General features: G+C 35.5%; 1 protein-coding gene across 1 annotated transcript in view; it reads left to right on the plus strand.

Annotated features, from left to right (window-relative positions):
- The first annotated feature begins 686 nt into the window (after positions 1-686).
- LOC128636719 (olfactory receptor 1G1-like) overlaps positions 687-23,902 on the plus strand; it is a 52,670-nt gene continuing 29,454 nt past the window's right edge. The window contains exon 1 of the mRNA XM_053689704.1: positions 687-1,475. Within this exon, the coding sequence (XP_053545679.1) occupies positions 687-1,475 (789 nt within the window). The remainder of the gene's footprint in view (positions 1,476-23,902) is intronic.

Genomic DNA, 23,902 nt, shown 5'->3' on the forward strand with positions numbered 1-23,902 from the left:
CTGAATAGACATTGCGTTACAGGCTAAAATGCTTGCGGTATAGCTATACCGACACGACTCCCAATGGCGGCGTTACTGCTTTTACGCTGAAATTGCCATTTTTTCAGCATTAAAAGCCGTAACGCAAAACTCGTAATCTACCTGAATATTAGCAAACGAGATGTTAATTTGTTTTTAAAAATGTTTGACTTGGATGACATATTGTTCTATAGCAAGACAGATGTAAGTACAAGACGTATACTATGATTTTAATTAACTTTTAGTAAATATAGTGGGACTTATTTTGTAAAACGATAATTTTCCGGTAAACAAGGTCCAATGATCTTTATACTGATGTTAGTAAGAAAAAGGTTAATATTAAATATTCTAAGAACACACAGGCATCACTATAAAATAATCAGGAACTTAGCAACAATGAAATATCCATACTGTGAATGTGCTGTTTCTTTTTGTTCTACAAACTAAATAACCCAAACCCAATAAAGATTCAGAATACAAGTAACAGTAATATTTACACAATTCTGAATGATAAAATAAACAGCTTCTCCAATTTATTTTTCCCTTTTACCAAAGGAAATATCCCAAGTGCAACTGTAAAAAACAACACATCACTAACAGAATTCTTCCTAGTGTCATTTTTTGCTTCCACAAACAACCAAGCTGTAGTATTTACAGGAGTTTTTATCATGTATCTGCTGGCTGTGCTTGGTAACCTAATGATTACTACAGCTGTGTGCCTGGTGTCTCAACTTCACACACCAATGTATTTCTTCCTGTGCAATCTGTCAGTTGAAGACATTGTGTACGTCTCTACGGTTTTGCCAAAACTATTGGTCACCACCGTCACTGAAAATACCAGCATTTCTATCACAAGCTGTTTTGCACAGATGTTTTTCTTTGCATTATGTGTTGTTGTAGAATTTTTATTACTGACTTCCATGGCTTATGATCGCTATGTGGCTATATGTATTCCTCTGCATTATATACTCATTATGAACAAAATGGTGTGTATCCTTTTAGCCTTTACCTCCTGGTTTATTGGAGCGATTATATCATTAATTTTGATTTTGATGGTGACTAACTTGACATTCTGTGATGTACAGGACATTAACCATTTCTTCTGTGATTTCCAAACTGTGATAAAGATCTCTTGCAGTGACACCACAAACATTATAATGTTTACAAGTATTGCTGGTGTGTTAGTGGGATGTTGTCCTTTTATACTGATCATAACCTCATATATGTACATTATAGCGACCATCCTGAAGATTCAGACCTCAGATGGAAGAAGTAAGATGTTCTCCAGCTGTTCCTCACATCTCACGGTTGTCATTTTATTTTATGGGACTTCTCTAAGTATGAACATGAAACCAAAGTCTGAAAATTCACAGAAATTAGATATAATTCTTTCATTACTGTATATTGCTGTAGTCCCAGTGTTAAATCCACTAGTCTATAGCTTAAGAAATAGAGAGGTTATGAAAGCCATGGAAAATAAAATAAAAAAAATCATTACATTTTAGAATAATGTCACATTTTTTTCACATATTAATATTGAGGTTCAAGAAATAGGGTACAGACAATACAAAGTAACAATACATACAATACACACAACAGAATCCACAAAGCTAAGTGACCTGAATATAGTGCCTATAATCCTCAATATGATGAAACTGAGCAAAAAAGAAAATAAGACACTCAAATTTCTATTTGGTTAGAATACTCTCTGATCTGGGAACCTCCCATATTACCTAATGGGCCACTATTGGACTTTCCAGTCAATAGAAAAGAATTTAGCAACAGGAGGTATCCTGAAGATTAGAAAATTAGAAAAAATTAGATCACACTGTGTATTGGGGAATTTACTCAGTCATCTAGAAAAGGATGCAAACTACTATGTCTCATACCCACAAAAAACAATTAAAAAATAATCAGCTTTAATATTAATATGTGAGTCTAGCATACAAAAGTTGGGAGAGAAACTTTACTAGTTTTTTTGTTGTATAAGGGCAAAAGAAAACTACCTGTATATTAATATATTTAAATATATACAGTATATATATAAATGTTTTAGTGTCTTATAAATAATGTTTTATAAGTAACATTGTGATATGTTTTAAACACTTACTCTCAGTTAAGTGTGTGTGTTTTATTACATTGTTGATTTTATTTAATATATGCTTGGTAAAGTAACGACTGTGGATGTAGGAGAAGTTATGTTGATATTTATGATGTACCGGCACATTATTGCCAGGAGGGATAATTATGTCCATTGTTCAATTTGTGTGTTCATTCAAGTACTTAAACACTTCCCCTGGGGCACACTCTGTGTATATAAAAGCCCACATAGCAGTGAGTTACGCATCTAATCACTGCTCCTCTTGAGAAAGACTGTATGCCTAGCGGGAGAAACGCATTGAGGTTTTTGGCCCTGCCTAAACCACCGTACATCCACAAGTAACGTCAGCATGTAACCAGCAATGGTGGTTTTAATCGAAGGACAAACTGCCGACAAACTGCCGACATCAAGCAACTTGGTTTCGAATACTGACCAGATGTAAGCTGAGAGGAAGGTGTAAACATATAGAGGATCTAGTTACATAGGATTATACTATTCTGATGTGCCCGTATCCTGATTTTATCTTGTAAGTGCATTGATTGTATGTGCTTACTGCATGTTTTAATAAAATAATGTAAGTCGGAGCTGCACTGTTTTTATTTTTCCAGACACCAGTGTTTACCTTACTCCAGTTGGTACAACGAACAACCAATTTTGAAGCTAGCAGGAACTCTTTGAACAACTTGATGTGACATTTACATCTGTGACAACCCTATGGACGCTGGTGACTATATTTAGATGTAAATATATATACATTTTTTGACAATAATTTTGATATAATATTCACTCCAGTTGTATATTTTGTTTATTTTCTTTTCTGTTATAAGTGTGTGGCTCTGTTTTGCTCTGACAAGTTGTCTCTGTCTCTATGTGTACCTGTACATATCAACCTTATCTAATATAAAGCTGTCTGGATAACTGAATAGGTCATAGGGTTGCAGTAGCATGTCATTTAAGACCTAATAAATAACTAATGGCTAGATTACGAGTTTTGCGTTATGAATGAAAAAGCCTTATAGCGCTTCATTTTCCCTACCGCTGCTATTACAAGTTTCCGTAGCGCCACAAATATCACCATCTACGCTCAAATACATACCGCTCACAGAGACCCAGTAGTTAATGATATATCAATAACAAAAACATCCACAAATTACTTCAAAAACATTACACAAAGTACACTTACACTCATACAAACACTCGACAATATTTATTTTTCATATTTAAATTTTTCATGTCAAAATATAACCGATCAAAGTTACGAGATCTCGGGTGTTTGAAAAAAAATGCACACAAAACCATTTTACATTGACTTACAAAGACATACGGGAACATACACTCATATAGCTACATCTAACTACAAATATTATCACATATATACACAAATCGATCGATACAAACAATATACAGCACATTACCTACACAAAACATAGTTTTATTATGAAATTAACACGATTTAGCTACTTTTTCACAGAAGGACATTTCACTCACTTTACACTCAACACAAGTGTTGGGTTATATTTCTCTGGACATTTCTCTCCTCCATAGACTTCTATGGGGAATACATGCTCGTGCACGCGACCAGCAGATTCACCTAATGCAAAAGCATTTTTTAGACTTTAAAACTCGTAATACCAGCGTTAGAATTGGGGCGCTAATTCATTCATTCTTGCGTTAGTCCCGCTATGACAAATAGATTAAGAAATTACAATTTCCCTATGGAGTTATGGCTTTTACTTGTGTGAACAAAACTACAACATCACATTCTTAAAGGAAATTACATTACATCAACTAGAAATCACCATCAATTCTATCATCAACAATACGAAATCAGTTTCAATAATTAAATCATATTTAAATGGACAGAAACTTATTTTTTACATTTCATTATTCACAAACAGTAGAGAATTGTAAACACGTCTCATTTACGTCTATTATAACATTTCATTTATTCAACTTATATGCTTGCATGAACAGCATATCTACATAGGCTTAACACATGATCATTAATGGATGCACATACATGACTTTTGTCATTGACTCATACATGTGCATTGATATTCTGGCAAAAAAAACACATATAAACAATGAACACATTTACATCATACAACTACATTGGAAGGTTGGTTAACATTGGATTCTCTCTCGGAATCACGAAAAAACAATTATGGATTTAGTGTCCCTTTAACATCACAATTCACTCATAATATACCATTAGGAATTACGTACAATAATAACATATCATTAGAACAGATTAGAGCTGTCACATTTTTGGAAGGAACAGCAATGCTATACTGCTTTATATAAATCAGCATATGTGGGAAAGAATCACAATACATACATAGATGTGCATAACACGCATCACACAACAACAAAGCACACATTTATCTTTTTAATAAGCACACAATAAGAATGTTGCAAAATACAACAACACAACGAAGATTTGCAAACTAGACAGGCAGGTTGCTTATATGATGACGTCATTCTAAGCTTCAACCATACAGATTACAGCATTAGGACTGTACCGCCCCTTTCAGCAGCTTCATTATTATTGTGATTTCAATGGGACACGTAAAATATTGACATCTCGTCAATCACTTATATATAGAAGAATATTGATGTCACCAATATTACAGCAACATTGATCGATCAGATTCTATGCCATGTCTTTGCACACATTATACACAAGTATGCACTTTCATTCATGTTAGCGTGGACTTGTGGTTTTTAATATAAGATCGCGTTTATTTAGTATTTATTACGCATATGAACAAACATCATGAAGGTGCACTGTATATGTTACATTTTACACTTTCACATTGTGATTCATTGGGGGGGAAATCAATTTCATCAAACACAGGAAAATCCGTCCACTTTGAAAGCATTTGCGCCGCTCACATACAATCAAGTGTATACAATCAGCAATCATTACGAACACGCTACCATTGGACATATTGCACTATAAATCCCCCAAACAACATGGCCAAAGCGTCCCTTGTGATCAACATTGTATCAAATTGCTTTTGTGTTTTTGCATACCTTGTTACTCCTTGTGTGTTTGCTCTGCTGTTTGGCTTTGTGCTGTTTGGCTTGGCAAATATGGCTGATCAGCAGTTAGTTGGTGCTGGTGCTGTTGCACGAGTTGTGTTCAACAGAATCAGGAATGCTCAGCGTCTCCAAGAGTGACACAGGGCTCGTCTGATTAGAGGTCCTCGTGTTGAAAGGGTAAGGCCCACCTTGGATAACATGAGCGACTTCGAGGTTTATGACAAGTATAGGCTCAATGGCGATCAGCTCATTAGCCTTTACAATGTACTTAAACCTCATATGGAGCTACGTAAACGTATGCGGACTGCAATCCCTGGCATGACCAAGATGCTAAGTTGCATACACTTCCTGGCCTCCGGAATGTTTTAATCCGGAGAGGGGTACATGCATGGGCTGTTCAGGGTACCTTCTCTGTGGTTTTTGACAACTTTCTGGATGCCATGGTACAAGTTTGTAAGCTCTACATAGGATTCCCTCAAAATTATGGTGATTGGAGGAGCCTGAAGAGGGAATTCTTTGCAATAGCTTGAATGCCCAATGTCTTGGGAGCAATAGATTGCACCCACATTGCGCTGCATGCTCCAGCAGATGACCAGCCCTTCCAAAATCGCAAACACTTTCATAGTCTCAACGTGCAGTTCGTTTGCGATGCACGGATGCGGATTATGAATGTGTGTGCGAATTTTGGTGGGGCTTGTCATGATGCCCATATCCTTTAGGCAGTGGTCCCTGTGGCGGCAGTTTGAGGGCAAACAGTTTCCCCATGGTGGCTCATTGGTGGGTACTTGTGCACAGCACGGTTAATTAGTTAGACAATTGCCACTGTAATCTGTGCAAAATGTGCAGCTCTAGGATGCGTTTTAACCATGTAATTGTCTTTCTGCAAATGTCTAGTTCTAGCACCAAACAGATATGTAGCATGTCTTAGCTTAAATGTGCAGCTCTAGGATGCGCTTTAACCATGTAATTGTCTTTCTGCAAATGTCTAGTTCTAGCACCAAACAGATATGTAGCATGTCTTAGCTAAAATGTGCAGCTCTAGGATGCAATTTAACCATTACTTTCTCTTTTAGAAAATGTCTAGTTTATGCGAGAAACGCATACGTATCATGTCCTACCTTAAATGTGCAGCTATAGGATGCGCTTTAACCATGTAATTGCCTTTCTGCAAATGTCTAGTTTAAGCACCAAACAGATATGTAGCATGTCCTAGCATAAATGTGCAGCTCTAGGGTACAATTTAACCATTTATTTCTCTTTTAGAAAATATCTAGTTTATGTGATTTTTGTGTACACAAATGCATTGTATCTTATAAAAATGTAGTTAACTTTAATAATTTAGGAGATATTTTGAATATTTGACATTTTGTTATGTTCATTATTTATAGGTGATTCGGGTAACATGAGCCGGCCTTGGCTCATTACGTCTATACGTAACCCCACAGACAATGCCCAGGAGCGCTACAATCGGGCGCACAAGCGGACTAGGGCTGTAGTGGAGAGGATGTTTGGGCTCCTCAAAATGTGCTTAAGATGCCTGGACAGGTCTGGAGGAGCCCTCCAATACAGCCCTAGTAAGGTGGCAAAGATTGTTATAGCCTGCAGCGTCCTGCATAACATAGCTCAGTGGGCTGGGATGCTGCAGGCTGTCTAGGCACCCCGAGACCTCCTCCAAGATGAGGAGGATGAGTCAGTTCTAGAGGGGACTTTCCGGGACGAAGGGCTCAATGTCAGAGCAAACATCATCAACCTCAACTTCAAACAGTAAATACTAGAAGTTGTATAGGAGCATTGTGAATATGTGTGCAAGTAGAGAATTGTGCAAACATGTTTAAAATGAGAAGTAGAGAATTGTGCAAACATGTTAGGATTGTTCAACAAATGATTAGATCAAAATATAATTTGATATTTTTATTATCATAGGTAATTTATAAAATAGATGATTCTGACATTGGCTCTTGTAATGACTTCGCCACCTGATTTTCAAAGACAACATCAGATGGTAAGTATATAGAATGTATGGCGTGGGGGGGGGGAATTTGAACATTGATCCATCATATGTCATACAATGTAAAATGTAGTATTTAGTTTACACATTACTAGATTTTTAGATAGTCAGAAAGGGATACTCTAGCAATACTATCTGCTAGATTACGAGTCTTGCGTTAGCCTTAAAAAGCAGCATTGAGAGGTCCCAATGCTGCTTTTTAATGCCCGCTGGTATTACGAGTCTGGCAGGTACAGGTGTACCGCTCACTTACCTCAAGCTTACCGCAAATACCCTTACGTAAATTGCGCATCCTATCTTTTTAATGGGATTTGCCTAACGCCGGTATTACGAGTCTTGGAAGAAGTGAGCGGTAGACCCTCTCCTGTCAAGACTCCTACCGCATTTAAAAGTCAGTAGTTAAGAGTTTTATGGGCTAACGCCGGAACATAAAGCTCTTAACTAAAGTGCTAAAAAGTACACTAACACCCATAAACTACCTATTAACCCCTAAACCGAGCCCCCCTCCCACATCGAAAACACTTAGCTAAAATGTTTAACCCCTAATCTGCCGACTGGACATCGCCGCCACTTTATTAGATGTATTAACCCCTAAACCACCGCACTCCCGCCTCGCAAACACTAATTCAATTTTATTAACCCCTAATCTGCCATCCCTAACATCGCTGACACCTACCTACATTTATTAACCCCTAATCTGCTGCCCCCAACGTTGCCGCTACTATATTAAATTTATTAACCCCTAAACCTAAGTCTAAACCTAAATCTAACCCCCCCTAACTTAAATATAATGTAATAAGCCAATAGGATTTTTCCTACCTTAATTCCGATTGGCTGATTCTATCAGCCAATCGGAATTCAAGGGACGCCATCTTGGATGACGTCACTTAAAGGACCAGTCATTCAGTCGTCGGCCGTCGGATGAAGAGGATGCTCCACGTCGGATGTCTTGAAGATGGACCCGCTCCGCTCCGGAAGGATGAAGATAGAAGATGCCGCCTGGATGAAGCCTTCTGCCGGTCTGGATGTCCTCTTCTGGCTGGATAGGATGAAGACTTTGGACCCTCTGGAGGACCACTTGTGCCCGGCTGGGTGAAGACGGCTCAAGGTAGGGTGATCTTCAAGGGGGTAGTGTTAGGTTTTTTTAAGGGGGGATTGGGTGGGTTTTAGAGTAGGGTTGGGTGTGTGGGTGGTGGGTTTTAATGTTGAGGGGGGTATTGTATTTTTTTACAGGTGAAAGAGCTGATTACTTTGGGGCAATGCCCTGCAAAAGGCCCTTTTAAGGGCTATTAGTAATTTAGTATAGGGTAGGGAATTTTATTATTTTGGGGGGCTTTTTTATTTTATTAGGGGGATTAGAGTAGATGTAATTAGTTTAAAATTCTTGTAATTCTTTTTTTTCCGTAATTTAGTTTATTTAATTTAATTGTAATTAATTATAGGAAGTTTAGGTAATTATTTTAATTATAGTGTAGTGTTAGGTGGAATTGTAACTTAGGTTAGGGTTTATTTTACCGGTACTTTTGTACTTATTTTAGCTAGGTAGTTATTAAATAGTTAATAACTATTTAATACCTATTCTACCTAGTTAAAATAAATTCAAACTTGCCTGTAAAATAAATATAAATCCTAAGCTAGCTACAATGTAACTATTAGTTATATTGTAGCTATCTTAGGGTTTATTTTACAGGTAAGTATTTAGTTGTAAATATGAATCATTTATTTAATTGTAGTAAATTTATTTAGATGAATTTAAATTAGATTTAAGTTAGGGGGGTGTTAGGGTTAGGGTTAGACTTAGTTTAGGGGTTAATAAATTTATAATAGTGGCGGCGACGTTGGCGGTGGCAGATTAGGGGTTAATACATTTAATATAGTTGCGGCGACATTGGGGGGTGGCAGATTAGAGGTTCATAAGTATAATGTAGGTGGCGGCGGTGTCTGGAGCGGCAGATTAGGGGTTAATAATATAATGTAGGTGTCGCGATAGCTTAGAGGTTAATAAGTGTAATATTAGGGGTGTTTAGACTCGGGGTTCATGTTAGGGTGTTAGGTGTAGACATAAAATTAATTTCCCCATAGGAAACAATGGGGCTGTGTTAGGAGCTGAACGCTGCTTTTTTGCAGGTGTTAGGTTTTTTTTCAGCCAGCTCAGCCCCATTGTTTCCTATGGGGAAATCGTGCACAAGCACGTTCAGTCAGCTTACCGTTGACTTAAGCAACGCTGGTATTGAGGTGAGATGTGGAGCTAAATTTTGCTCAACGCTCACTTTATTGAGGCTAATGCCGGCTTGCAGAAAACTCGTAATACCAGCATTGTCTTAAGTGAGTGGTAAGAAAAAAAGGCTTGTTAGCAACGCACCCCTGATACCGCAAAAATTGTAATCTCGGTGTATGTGATTCAAAGTCATACATCAGAGGTTTGGTCTGCACAATGTATGACTCAGCTTCACACTTGATTGATAGAACATAACACAAAAGATGCTACATACGCTTAGTAAGCTATTGATGTAAATAGTTTTAGAAATGGCTAGAGGGGGGTGCAGAAACAAGTCACACATTTTTATTAATGATTTTTTTATTTTCAATTTTATTTCCATTAGGGAGGTGACTTCATCTACAGACTGAAAGTGAAGAATCCAAGACTGAAAGTGAAGAATACCAATGTGATCATGTCTGTGGCATTGTCTTTTCAACTTAAAAACATACAAAGACACGTTCACATGGTAAGTGGACACACTTCTCTGGAACAAGACTGGGGATGCAGGATGTATCCTATGGGAGACACTTATGTTTCCTAATTTTATTTTTAGATGGTATTTCACAATCCTCTATTTTGAAAATGATGAATAGGACAGCTAATGAAGATAAACTGATATTTTGAATAGAATTGCCTTTCAAAGACCATACATCCAGGTTAGTTTGTACAATGCATGCTATTTAAGAATCATAGGAGGAATAATGTTCAAATAATTCTAAATATATACATGTCCTATTTTAGAAAAAAATTTTTTAGAAACATTACCCCTACTTTGTGCTAGAGAGGACTCAGATTTTGAGAATTCAGACAGATAAAGGGATACATTTTATAGTTTACATTTAGGTATATTATTGTTTGAAATGACATGAAATCTTACATTCAATTATGTCCCTTATACAATAGAATAATTTATGTTTTAAAAATTTGATATGCATTATTTTGTCTAATTTTAGATGCTATCATGTGTAGTTCAAATATTGATTAGACAATTTAATGTGATCATTTTTAAATTATGGCTAGATATAGATTTCCAGTCTGAACCTGTTTTTAATATCAAGACAAACAATACATGTTAGAGGATAGACAGAAGATGAATTTTCAATAATTAGATTTACTGAATATGTTTAGACATGTGTTCATTAAATAACCTAATTGACTAATGATTTTCATATTTCTTTTCTTTTTTTTTCAGATTTTCATTTTTGATTAATTCAATTTTTTTACATACTATATCTTTCACATTTATTTATTGAAATACATATTATTTGATAAATATCTCTATCCCCGTAAGATAAGCAGAAATACATCCATCTAATATTCTGACATGTAAACAAAATATTAGTCCACTGATTGTTAAAGTATCTATGTTTCCAAGCACATGCCTGATAGCAAATATCCTAATTTTTAATAATTTCTTTAATTAAAAAATATCAGCACAGCTTAATGATAGAATGTTAAAGTCAAGTATCTTCCAAAATTTAAGGTGGAGTTAGATACAGCCATCTATGCTTTGATTGTGTGATTTATAGATGTCAAAATCATAAAATGTTTATTACGAGGATATGTAGTATGAATTATACATAACAACTTTGCTCATATCACTTTTAAGAAATGAAAGTGTTTAACTTCTTACATTAAAGTGACAGTGTAGTTTAATGTTATATTTACATTCTAATCTCTGTAATCTTTGTTAGGTATCCGAAAACATTATTAAAATAAATATAGGTTATTATGCTTTAATTATTTGCAAGGTAATATAGTTTAAATTATCTTTAAATAAAAACAGAAGTTAATTTAACATTTATAACGAGCTATTTATTGTATGCCATATTGATGACTTTTCACTCTAGTGGAGTCATTTGAAGGGTCAGTTAACTATATATATGTTAAAATATACCTTTTGGAGTGTATCACATAACTATATGTATTTCCGTGACCCTTTATTTTATTTTATGTTATATTTTCAAATGTTAACTACACCTATTCCTAATGTTTTTTTTCCTTAAAGGGACATGAAACCCACTATTTTATTTCATGATTCAGACAGAGAATACAAATTTAAACAACATTCAAATGTACTTCTATTATCTAATTTGATTAATTCTTTAGATATTCTTTTGTTAAATAAATAGCAATGCACATGGGTTAGCCAATTACACAAGGCATCTAGGTGCAGCCAGCAATCAGAAGCACCTGAGCCTATCTAGATATGCTTTTTATGGAAAGAATATCAAGAGATAAAAGCAAATGAGATAACAGGAGTAAATTAGAAAGTTGTTTAACATTGTATTATCCATCTAAATCAGGAAAGAAAATATTCTTGTTTAATGTCCCTTTAAGGCAAAGCTGTATAAATACAGTCATTGTAAGATATTTCACTCACAGTGCGGCATACAATACATAAGGTAATACAAATTACAAATGTTTTATGTTTGTTTGTCACATATAAGAAGTATGGATATGTCTAAACATGGGCTTAAATTAGGAGATCAGACTAACTATCCAAGATAATACACAGTTTGTGGTTTTCGATTACCCAAAATAATTCATAGACCAACATGAACCATTTAATTTATAGCATTATATACTCTTCTGATATTCAAATCCAAATGAATTATAAACACATTAATTTAATAAAATATTATAGTATACTGTCCCTTTAAGAGTCTGCACTGATTCATTTTAAAGCAAAATGAAAGGATGGAGATAAGTGGACATATTGCAAACAAGTTTCTCACACAGGTCAAATGTATATTCATATAACAGTATTGAACATGCAATAATTAGTAGTGTATAAAAGTAAATATTGTTTTGTTTTACTGTCCCTTTTATATGTATATAAAATAATATATTAAAATATGTTTTAATATATTTGCACATGACTGCATATTTTTTTTTCTAAGAACTTAGTTTTAGTTTAGAACTTGTGATGGCCATTTAATTTTTATTTAAAGTGAAATGACCAAAGAATCTAATCTTACATGATTTATGCAGAGTAGATTGAAATCTAAAATAAAAATGGATTTTAAGAATTATATAGTTTTTTCTCATGCTATCCTAAGTTTGCAAAAAAGAGATGCATAGGTTTATGATCATCAAAGCATTACTGTGAAATATCTACTTATTTGTGGGTGGCCAACAATGCATATTTACGATGTTTAGACAGATGTCTTTATATAAATTTCAATATTGCATATTAGCTCATTAAAGGGACATTCATTTAAAAGCGTTTCTTTCATGAGTCCTCAAGAAAATATCGCCTAGATTTAGAGTTTTGCGGCCAAAGGGGTGCGTTAGCTACGCATGCTTTTTTTCCCCTGCATCTTTTAAATACCGCTGGTATTTAGAGTTCACAGAATGGCTGGGTTTTCAGTGCGTTAGGCTCCAAAAAGGGAGCGTAGAGCATACTTTAACGCCACTGCAACTCTCGATACCAGCGGTGCTTACGGACGCGGCCAGCTTCAAAAACGTGCTCGTACACGATTCCCCCATAGAAAACAATGGGGCTGTTTGAGCTGAAAAAAAACCTAACACCTGCAAAAAAGCCGCGTTCAGCTCCTAACGCAGCCCCATTGTTTCCTATGGGGAAACACTTCCTATGTCTGCACCTAACACTCTAACATGTACCCCGAGTCTAAACACCCCTAACCTTACACTTATTAACCCCTAATCTGCCTCCCCCGCTATCGCTGACCCCTGCATATTATTTTTAACCCCTAATCTGCCGCTCCGTACACCCCCGCCACCTACATTATCCCTATGTACCCCTAATCTGCTGCCCTAACATCGCCGACCCCTATATTATATTTATTAACCCCTAATCTGCCGCCCCCAACGTCGCCTCCACCTAACTACACTTATTAACCCCTAATCTGCCGACCGGACCTGAGCGCTACTATAATAAATGTATTAACCCCTAATCCGCCTCACTCCCGCCTCACTAACCCTATAAGAAATAGTATTAACCCCTAATCTGCCCTCCCTAACATTGCCGACACCTAACTTAAAGTATTAACCCCTAATTTGCCGATCGGAGCTCACCGCTACTCTAATAAATTTTTTAACTCCTAAAGCTAATTCTAACCCTAACCCTAACACCCCCCTAAATTAAATATAATTTTATTCTAACAAAATAAATTAACTCTTATTAAATAACTTATTCCTATTTAAAGCTAAATACTTACCTGTAAAATAAACCCTAATATAGCTACAATATAAATTATAATTATATTGTATCTATTTTAGGATTAATATTTATTTTACAGGCAACTTTGTAATTATTTTAACCAGGTATAATAGCTATTAAATAGTTAATAACTATTTAATAGTTACCTAGTTAAAATAATAACAAAATTACCTGTAAAATAAATCCTAACCTAAGTTACAATTAAACCTAACACTACACTATCAATAAATTTATTAAAAAAAATACCTACAATTATCTACAATTAAACCTAACACTACACTATCAATAAATAAATTAAATACAATTCCTACAAATAAATACAATTAAATAAACTAACTAAAGTACAAAAAATAAAAAAGAACTAAGTTACAAAAAATAAAAAAATATTTACAAACATTAGAAAAAAATTAAAACAATTTTAAACTAATTACACCTACTCTAAGCCCCCTAATAAAATAACAAAGACCCCCAAAATAAAAAATGCTCTACCCTATTCTAAATTACAAAAGTTCAAAGCTCTTTTACCTTACCAGCCCTTAAAAGGGCCCTTTGCGGGGCATGCCCCAAAGAATTCAGCTCTTTTGCCTGTAAAAAAAAAACATACAATACCCCCCCCCCACATTACAACCCACCACCCACATACCCCTAATCTAACCCAAACCCCCCTTAAATAAACCTAACACTAAGCCCCTGAAGATCTCCCTACCTTGTCTTCACCATGCCAGGTTCACCGATCGGTCCAGAAGAGGGTCCGAAGTCTTGATCCAAGCCCAAGCCGGGGGCTGAAGAGTGACGTCCATCCTCGGGCTGAAGTCTGGATCCAAGCGGCGGCTGAAGAAATCCATCATCGGGCTGAAGTCTTGATCCAAGCGGGCGCTGAAGAAGTCCATCATCGGGATGAAGTCTTCTATGAAGCAGCATCTTCAATCTTCTTTCTTCTGGAGCCATCATCTTCCATCCGACGCGGAACATCCTCTTCTACCGACGCCTACTCGCCGAATGACGGTTCCTTTAAATGACGTCATCCAAGATGGCGTCCGTCGAATTCCGATTGGCTGATAGGATTCTATCAGCCAATCGGAATTAAGGTAGGAAAATTCTGATTGGCTGATGGAATCAGCCAATCAGATTCAAGTTCAATCCTATTTGGCTGATCCGATCAGCCAATCAGATTGAGCTCGCATTCTATTGGCTGTTCCGATCAACACAAGATTGATCAACACAAGATTCGCATCTTTAATAATTCTATTCTAATGTCACGCACTAGCACACAATCGATGTGCATTGTTGGGATTGTAAATACATTTAATAGAGCAATGTCAATACTTCACAATGAGTTACGATATTTATTTAATAAACAATGAATATATACAATGTTTAATTTTTACAATAAAATATATTTAGATTAAATCACATGATCAATATTAAACATCAAAATGTGTAAAACACTTACTAATGTGACTGGATTATATTTACTATCATGAATAAAAATCAAAGCGAGATCAAATGTAGATTTAATATATTAATATTTAAATTATAACGTATATTAAATCTGCGTCACACATATATGCATAACAGTCTCATAAATTACAAATAAGTCTACATGCCAAATGTAGTAATAGCATCCCCAGGAGGTATGTGTATAGAAGTTACAAAGATATGAAACATTAAGAAACGGCCAATCAGACAAACATAACGAGTCAGTATGGCCTCACAGGCATGATAACAACATTTCAATATTTTATCCAATCAGATGTACAGATACCATGTCCCATGGTGCATATCATGTTTACTTCACCATATAAATGTCCATTACACGTTGCCATTTTTGTCAGTTCTCTAATGCCTGCTTGTGTATTGTTTTTTATATATTGTAAATATATTATATATACTCAACTCGGCAGGCATGATGTCTCCCAGGTTCACATGGGAGGAAAGTGCTGCACTGGTCAACACGGTCGAGGAGTTTTATCCGCAGCTTTTTGGGAACAAGAAGAAGTCGATGAAGTCGACAATTAGGAGTGCCCTCTGGTTGTCTGTCACCCAAGATGTTAAATTGGTGTGTGACATCCAGAGGACTCCGGATCAAATCATGCAGAGATTCGGGGATATGAGGTTGCGGCTTCGCAGAAAAGTCCACCTCATAAGGGAGTGGGTAAAAGCCCATCGGAGGGATGGAAAGCAGGATCCACCCCCATGGAAACTATACCTGCAAACTTATGAGGAGACTTTATGCACCCTCCTCAATCTCCGTTCCGCCCACAGATTTGCTCGTCGAGTTCTTCTCCTTCCCCAGCTGCTGGATCTGAAACTCCAGACCCAGAGCCCAGTGCAGCTGCTTCTCTGATCGGTGACCTGGGAGAAGGAAGTCGAGATGCTGAACCAGGTAAATATCAGACTTCATATTATATATTAATATTTGAGTATATATTTAAGAAATGGGTATATAGTCATATATTCAACCTACATAGATCTCACAACACACGTTACATATGATGTTGATATATCTGAATTAAGATTTATCACACATGAAATAGGAATGATGTTTCTTGCGCTCTCAATAATATGCGTAACAGAGCTGAAATCAACTTGTGAATCCGTGAAATCCCTATTATCCGCCATTTCATACATTGAAAATCGAATCATACAAAAGTTAAAAATATTATTTGGTATCATTCAATCTTTACAAATATCCGATTGGAATATAGTAATACACCCAATTGCAAATATATTTGAAGTCTTAAGAAATTATACTCATCACACTACTATATCCAAATCAATTATGAATCACGGATGCGCAATTACACTTTGAATAATTGCACAATGATCACAAAAGATATAACAGCGCGGAGACGTGAACATGCGTTTGCTGTAACAGTGGCATTACATTAGACATGTTGGTCAAATGTATACGTTAATTAGTATATATGTGAAGAATACAGTATCCTTATTTACAATCTTCTAGATTAGAAAAGCTATACTAGCAAGATCAAAAGAAAAATTGAACAATGGCTAACAATTGATGACAATACAAGAAGACAAAAAATGACTTAAAGCGACAGTCAGCAACATAAAAGATTGTAAATAAGAATAAATTATCTCTTTATTTAGAAATTAATTTATTAAACAATGAACTCACGTGAATACAAAGATAATTTAACTTTGTCAATTATCAAATAAATATCTGATTGTTTGTGTCCATGGCCGGATTTGTGTTAATGATATCCAATCCTGATTGAATATTTTACAGATATGGATGTTGGTGCTGGAACCGCAAGCCCATGTTCATCAGAGTATAGTATGTCATTCAGTAATTTTGGTATACAGCACTTACAGTGTCCAAAAGTGCACGGTGACAAGACAACCTAGTGTTGGTGTTACTACTATATATGACAAGAGTATAGTATGTGTAATTTTAATTTAATTTTGTCTTACAAACTTGGACATAACATTACCTAATCCATTCACATTGATCTATATAAATATGTATACTCTAATTGTATTTTGTTGTTATTTTAAAATAAGAATCATGATTCAGAGTTGGGATTCCATTGTAATACAAATCTTAATTTATGAGTATTTGAAGATATTCCTTTGATTCTTGATATCTTCATTTTAATGTAATGTTAGGGTCATGGACATTTTGTATTCTGCCCCTGGGTAGTGCTTGACAGTTTTTGGCTACATTTAGATGACACTAACACATTTTTACATATGTGCATATTCTATAAATATACATCTCATATGCTTTGATATTTTCTTATTATCATTAAAGGGACATGAAACCCAACATTTTTCTTTTATGATTTAGACACAACATGTGATTTTAAACAACTCTCAAATTTGCTTCTATTATCTAAATTGCTTCAGTCTATTGGTATCCTTAGTTGAAAAGCATATCTAGGTAGGCTCAGGAGCAGCAATGCATTACTGAGAGTAACCTGCAGATTGTTTGATGCACAAAATAGCATATTTTCATTGGTTCAATACATGTCTTTAGATAACTCCCAGTAGTGCATAGTTTGTCCTTTAAAAAAAAGATTCAAAGACAATGAAGCAAATTAGCTAAAATAAGTCTATTTGAAAGCATTTTAAAATCACAGGCTGGATTTTAACCATGAAAATTAATACAATTACACAGTTTGAGTTACATGTCCCTTTAAGAGAGAAGGAGAATTAAAGATTCTTGATGATAGCATGAAATTATATATTTGATTGTAATTGCATGCTCTATCCCATTCGTTACATCAACATATGGACTAGACTATTAATTAACAGTGACATTGTCAAATAAAGATATTTTAAGTTTTAATATTAATTCAAAATATTTTAATTAATGCTTACCCTGTTTTGATGAAAAAATATCTGATATGATATCTAAATCACATATTTCACTCTTGGACTACCTTTATATATATAAAAATATTCAAAGAGCACCATGATGACATATTTAGAAAAATATCTTATGTTTTGCATTGTGATAAATATGTTTTGTGTCCTAAAACAGATTACTGTACATTGCAAAAATGGATCTATGCGCCACATGGATTACTTTCGAGTTTTCACCAGTTGTTATTCAAAGTGTTGTGTGTGTGTCTGTATTATTTTTAAAACAGGGATCAATAGTTATATTTAGATATGCCATTGATTAATATGAGAATAATTGGCTGTCTAATATATTAAGAAATCCAACATATGTGAAATACATCATTTTCTTTACAATCACCTTGATGAACTCATAAATTTCTGGTTCATATTAGTGCTCTAGTTTTAAAATTTAGAAGTATATTATTTAGAATATTTGATACTAATGTGATTTAGTGATGTCCAAACTGTGTTCACTAATATATTTTAATATCATTAATAGAAGTAGTTATTGTGATGAGCAAAGAGGGATCCAGCACTGATAAGGACCTGCCATTGCAGGCTTCTGGTAAGTCCATTGACTCATTCATATGTCATTGAAGGTGTATTTTTCATAAATATTATGATCATATATATATATATATATATATATATATATATATATATATATATTAGTTTATTTTAATATTAAGATCTCAAAACTTCTTAGTCTACACCTTTGTGCTTCAGAACATGGCTAGCACATGTTTCTATTTAGTATAAATTTAGACAACAATCATCAAGTGATACACACATCTGTTCCATGTACCATGTACTCAGCTTTTGTGAAATACAGACTATAACATGTAATTCCTACTCAACGATATTTACAAATCTTATTTCATTTGCATGCTCCATCAAAACGATGTAATTCCTAACTTTGGTTCAGTATATCTTTAATGCAATACTTGATTTGTGTCCTTGAGCAACAGTAACATATGTTATAATATTTGATTTTAACATGTACACAACATATTATGTTTTACAGATATTGATTTAACAACATGTACGATGGAGGAGGAAGTGGCTCCCTCTGAGTCTGATGGTACGTCAAATATATATAACATGTATCTAACATGTATTATTGTTTACAAATCATACTCTTGAATAAAAGGAAAGTCTACAGCTTTGTCCCTTTCAATTATATTATTCAATTTTCTTTAAAATACAATACAGTCCCCTTTCTATATCATGCAGCATGAACATATGTTTTTAATTTTTATTTAATTGATGTACGATTTGTCATTAATGACATCATGATGTCACATGCATATTCCATGCAAAACCCCAGTAATCATCTTCTGATTGTACAGACAGTCATTGCTATTCATCTGAGTGCCTAGATGCAGACCATATCATTATGTCATCATTGTTTAGAACTTATAAACCACTTCTAACTATACATAAAACATAATCATGTTGAAATTCATTTCTTTAATTTCATTATGTATGATATGTAAATTGATTTTAAAAAGATTTATGTGTAGACTGTCCATTTCAATCAAACAAACAATAATATTCCTTAAATATAAAGCATGCATTTCGGAATGTGTCTAATAATATTGGGATGACATACATTTAATCTGAATGTAAAAGAGAGATTCACAAATTATATAATATTATAGAAAATATAATATCAGATAGATATTCTTAATATTTAATTTGAACGGTAGTATCTACTGTGTATATATTCTGATGAGAAATTGATTGAAGCATCAAGCTTCAAATTATTCCATTTAAGATTACAAAGGCAATCACCAATATATATATATATATATATATATATATGAAATCAGTGTTACCTAGTTTCAAAGGCAATTTAAATTTGATCATATTACACACTCCCATATTATTCAATTGTTGTTTTTCCCAAAATCAATCCACGGGCATGTGTCTAAAAGAACTCTATTTCATTTCAATCTCAAATGCATACATGCATAACAAAATATTATCCAAAAAAATACATATATTATACAATCATAAATATTAGCACATAATGTATGATTTGTAAAGTATTTATGGAATGTTACATGAAAAATAACAGTGAACATTCAGAGTTTAAAGGATCAATTAAATCTTCTTAGTAATTATATTTAATTAAAATCAATCAATAACTTAAGACATAGTCATTATTGTGACTTTGTCTAAATATTTTTGGAGAACAAGAATCCAGACTTGAAATAATGTTGAATATTTATTTTTATAAAGATAATAAGGTATTTTCATATCATATATGTGTATATATATATATATATATATATATATATATATATATATATATATTTGTTATATATTTCAGATGGACCTTCCACTTTTGGACATCAGCCTCCCGCCCCCCCCAGCCAGAACCCCCTCCCCAGCCAGAAGCCCCTCCCGCCCCCCCAACCAGAAGCCCCCCCAGCCAGAAGCCCCTCCCCAACCAGAAGCCCCGACGCCCCCCCAGCCAGAAGCCCCTCCCCAGCCAGAATCCCCTCCCCCCACAGCCAGAATCCTCTCCCCAGCCAGAAGCCCCTCCCACCCCTTCACAGTCAGAACCTGCTCCCGGCTCTTCCCATTCTTCCTCCTGTCCTGTCCCTCCAAAAAAACTGTACCTTGCCCCCCTTTGCTGCTCTCCCCATTTGGCAACCCTTAGAAATCACCCACCTGCACAGCCACCAACTCCCCAGGCCCCTATCTCCCCAGCTGTGCAGGCTCCACCAGAGCGGCAGCCCAGTCCCCCATATCACCCCATCCCTCCCCTTCAAGACTTTTACCCCAGTCCCCACCTTCATTATCCTGGGTTTCAGATTGTCCTTCCCAGCCACCGATGTAAGTATCATTAAAAATCAATATTGTTGAAGAGACTAATATAAACTAGCTCTAAATAGGGGGCGCTATAATAAATGTATTAGGACAATGATAAATGAGTGTGTAAGCTCTACACATCAACACCAAAACCATCTACCAACACATATACACACACATATATGTGGAAAATTAATTATATATGTATAAACACATATACACATATATATATATATATATATATATATATATATACACACACACACAAGTATACACACACCAATGTGCATGCACACTATACACACACACACACACACACACACACAAAAAAAATTATATGTGAGTACCCGTAGTAGTATTGTTAACACCCAAAATTCTAGGTACAATAGACATATACATATAATATTCCAATGCTGTATATGGAGAAACCCATTTACAAGCAACAAAGTCCAATAAGATCTGTTTACTTCAACCAAGAATAGGTGAAGACAATTGTTGTTTTGATCTGATGGCGATGATACAGTAATGCTGCACTCTCCTCACATGTGGATGTCAAAGAATCTGGAAGATGAAAGAAATAAGAGAGGTGCCTGTGTGTACCAGTAAATAACCAAATGATAATTTCCAAATTCCCGGTTCCAATGTATAATGAACAAAATTTAAAATTGATTTATTGTAAATCAAAAATACAAAAAATACAGATAAAAATATAAAACAATGGCCTGATTAAACAGTGTGGTAAAGCACTGAGAAACACATTGCATATTTGAAGGAGGGTAGCTAGCAACCCCTGCCTTCTGGTTCCATTGTTTTATATTTTTAACTGTATTTTTTGTATTTTCGATTTACAATAAATTAATTTTAAATTTTGTTCATTATACATTGGAACCGTGCCTTTCCTACCTACCTGTTACTCCTTAGGGAGTTATAGGCTGCATTTGTTGCAGTCTATTCTGCAGTTTTAGTTTATAGTCTCTATCCTTTGAGACTCTTCTATATATTTTGGAGTACCTATGTTCCTGTGTCCCTGTGTTACCATCATTTTAGTAAGCTGGTTTGCTGCTAAATATCCAGCTTGTGCCTAATAGCACTGTCTGAGTGCTCTTCACAAATGTGAGTATACTGAATGAGAATTTACACTGATATCTTTTTGGTGTATTACTGGTACACACAGGCGCCCTGTTTTGTCTTCTCTTCTCCAGATTTAATGTAATTTTGTTTCTATAATCAGTGAGCTGGGTTGCTGTCAAACATCCAGCCTGTTTCCAATAGCACTGTCTGAGTGCTCTTTGCAAATGTGAGTACCCTGATTAGGGCTCTTTTGAAATTATCATTTGGTTATTTACTGGTACACACAGGCGCCTCTCTTGTTTCTTTCATCTTACAAATCAACATTATAACATACTTTCTTAAAGTGACATTATACTGATCTAATTATACATAAATTGATTTTTTTTTAAAATTTGGTTGAGAAACCTTTTCTTTATTTGATTAATGTAAATCTTTCCGATCTTGAGTTTGGGAAATCAACATTTTCTAATATCTAAATGATATTGCATAGATGTTGGATATCTATTATTATTATTATTATCAGGTATTTGTAGATCGCCAACAGATTCTGCAGCGCTGTAAACACAATCGGTGTACAGGATAGCTTTTGTAGGGGTCAAGTGGGTAGAGGGCCCTGCCGAGAGTTTCACTGTTGTAGTCGGCTCTTATGAAGCGATCTGTAAACAGCTGGGCCCATAGGCTTACATTCTAAGGGGTTCAAGGGGAAAGCAATGGAGTTAGGAAGGTTAGTGTTGGTTGTATGCATCCCTGAATAGTAGAGTTTTTAGGGAGTGCTTGAAGCTGTTAAAACTAGGGGAGAGTCTTATGGAGCAAGGCAGGGAATTCCACAAGATGGGGGCTAGTCTGGAGAAGTCCTGTAAAAGGGAATGTGAGGAAGTAACAAGAGCGGAGGAGATCCTGAGCTGATCGAAGGGGACAGGGGGGAGAGTATCTAGAGACAAGTTCTGAGATGTAGGGGGGGAGCAGTGCAGTTGAGAGCTTTATATGTCAGGGTGAGGATTTTATGTTTAATCCTACAGGCAAGAGGAAGCCAGTGAAGGGATTGGCAGAGAGGTGCAGCAGATGAAGAGCGATGAGTAAGGAAGATGAGCCTGGCAGAGGCATTCATAATGGATTGTAAAGGAGCAATGCGGCAGCTAGGTAGACCAGAGAGGACGGAGTTGCAGTAGTTGAGGCGGGAAAGGATGAGAGAGTGGATTAAAATCTTGGTTGTATCTTGTGTAAGGAAATGTCTAATTTTAGCAATGTTTTTAAGGTGGAAGCGGCAGGCTTTAGCCAAGGACTGAATGTGAGGAGTGAAGGAAAGATCTGAGTCAAGTGTGACCCCAAGAAATCGGGCATGTGGGGTAGGGGTAATGATGGAATTATCAACAGTTATAGAAATTTTGGGGGTGGAGACAATGGAAGAAGGGGGGGAAATAAGGAGTTCAGTTTTGGAGAGATTTAGCTTAAGGTAGTGAGAGGACATCCAAGATGAGATGTGAGATAGACAGTTAGTGACACGGGTTAGTAAGGAAGGAGGTAGGTCTGGTGCAGAGAGGTAGATTTGGGTGTCATCAGCATACAAATGGTATTGAAACCCATGGTACTTTATTAAGGAACCTAGTGATGATGTGTAGATTGAAAAGAGAAGGGGAAAAAGGACAGAGCCTTGAGGTATGCCAACAGAAAGTGGTAACGGGGCAGAGGATGCTCCGGAGAAGGCTACACTAAATGTACGGTTAGTCAGATAGAAAGAGAACCATGAGAGAGCTGTGTCACAGATGCCGAAGGATTGGAGGGTTTGGAGCAGAAGAGGGTGGTCAACATTGTCAAAGGCTGCAGACAGGTCAAGGAAGATAAGCAGAGAGAAGTGGCCTTTGGATTTTGCTGTAAGTAGGTCATTGGTAACCTTGACAATTGCTGTCTCTGTAGAGTGATGGCAATGAAATCCAGATTGCAGTGGGTCAAGAAGAGAGTTTAGTGTAAGGAAATGGGATAGACGTGCGTAAACTAGATTTTCAAGGAGCTTTGAGGCAAGAGGGA

This window comes from Bombina bombina, chromosome 7 (genome assembly GCF_027579735.1).
Source record: "Bombina bombina isolate aBomBom1 chromosome 7, aBomBom1.pri, whole genome shotgun sequence".
Taxonomy (NCBI): Eukaryota; Metazoa; Chordata; class Amphibia; order Anura; family Bombinatoridae; genus Bombina; species Bombina bombina.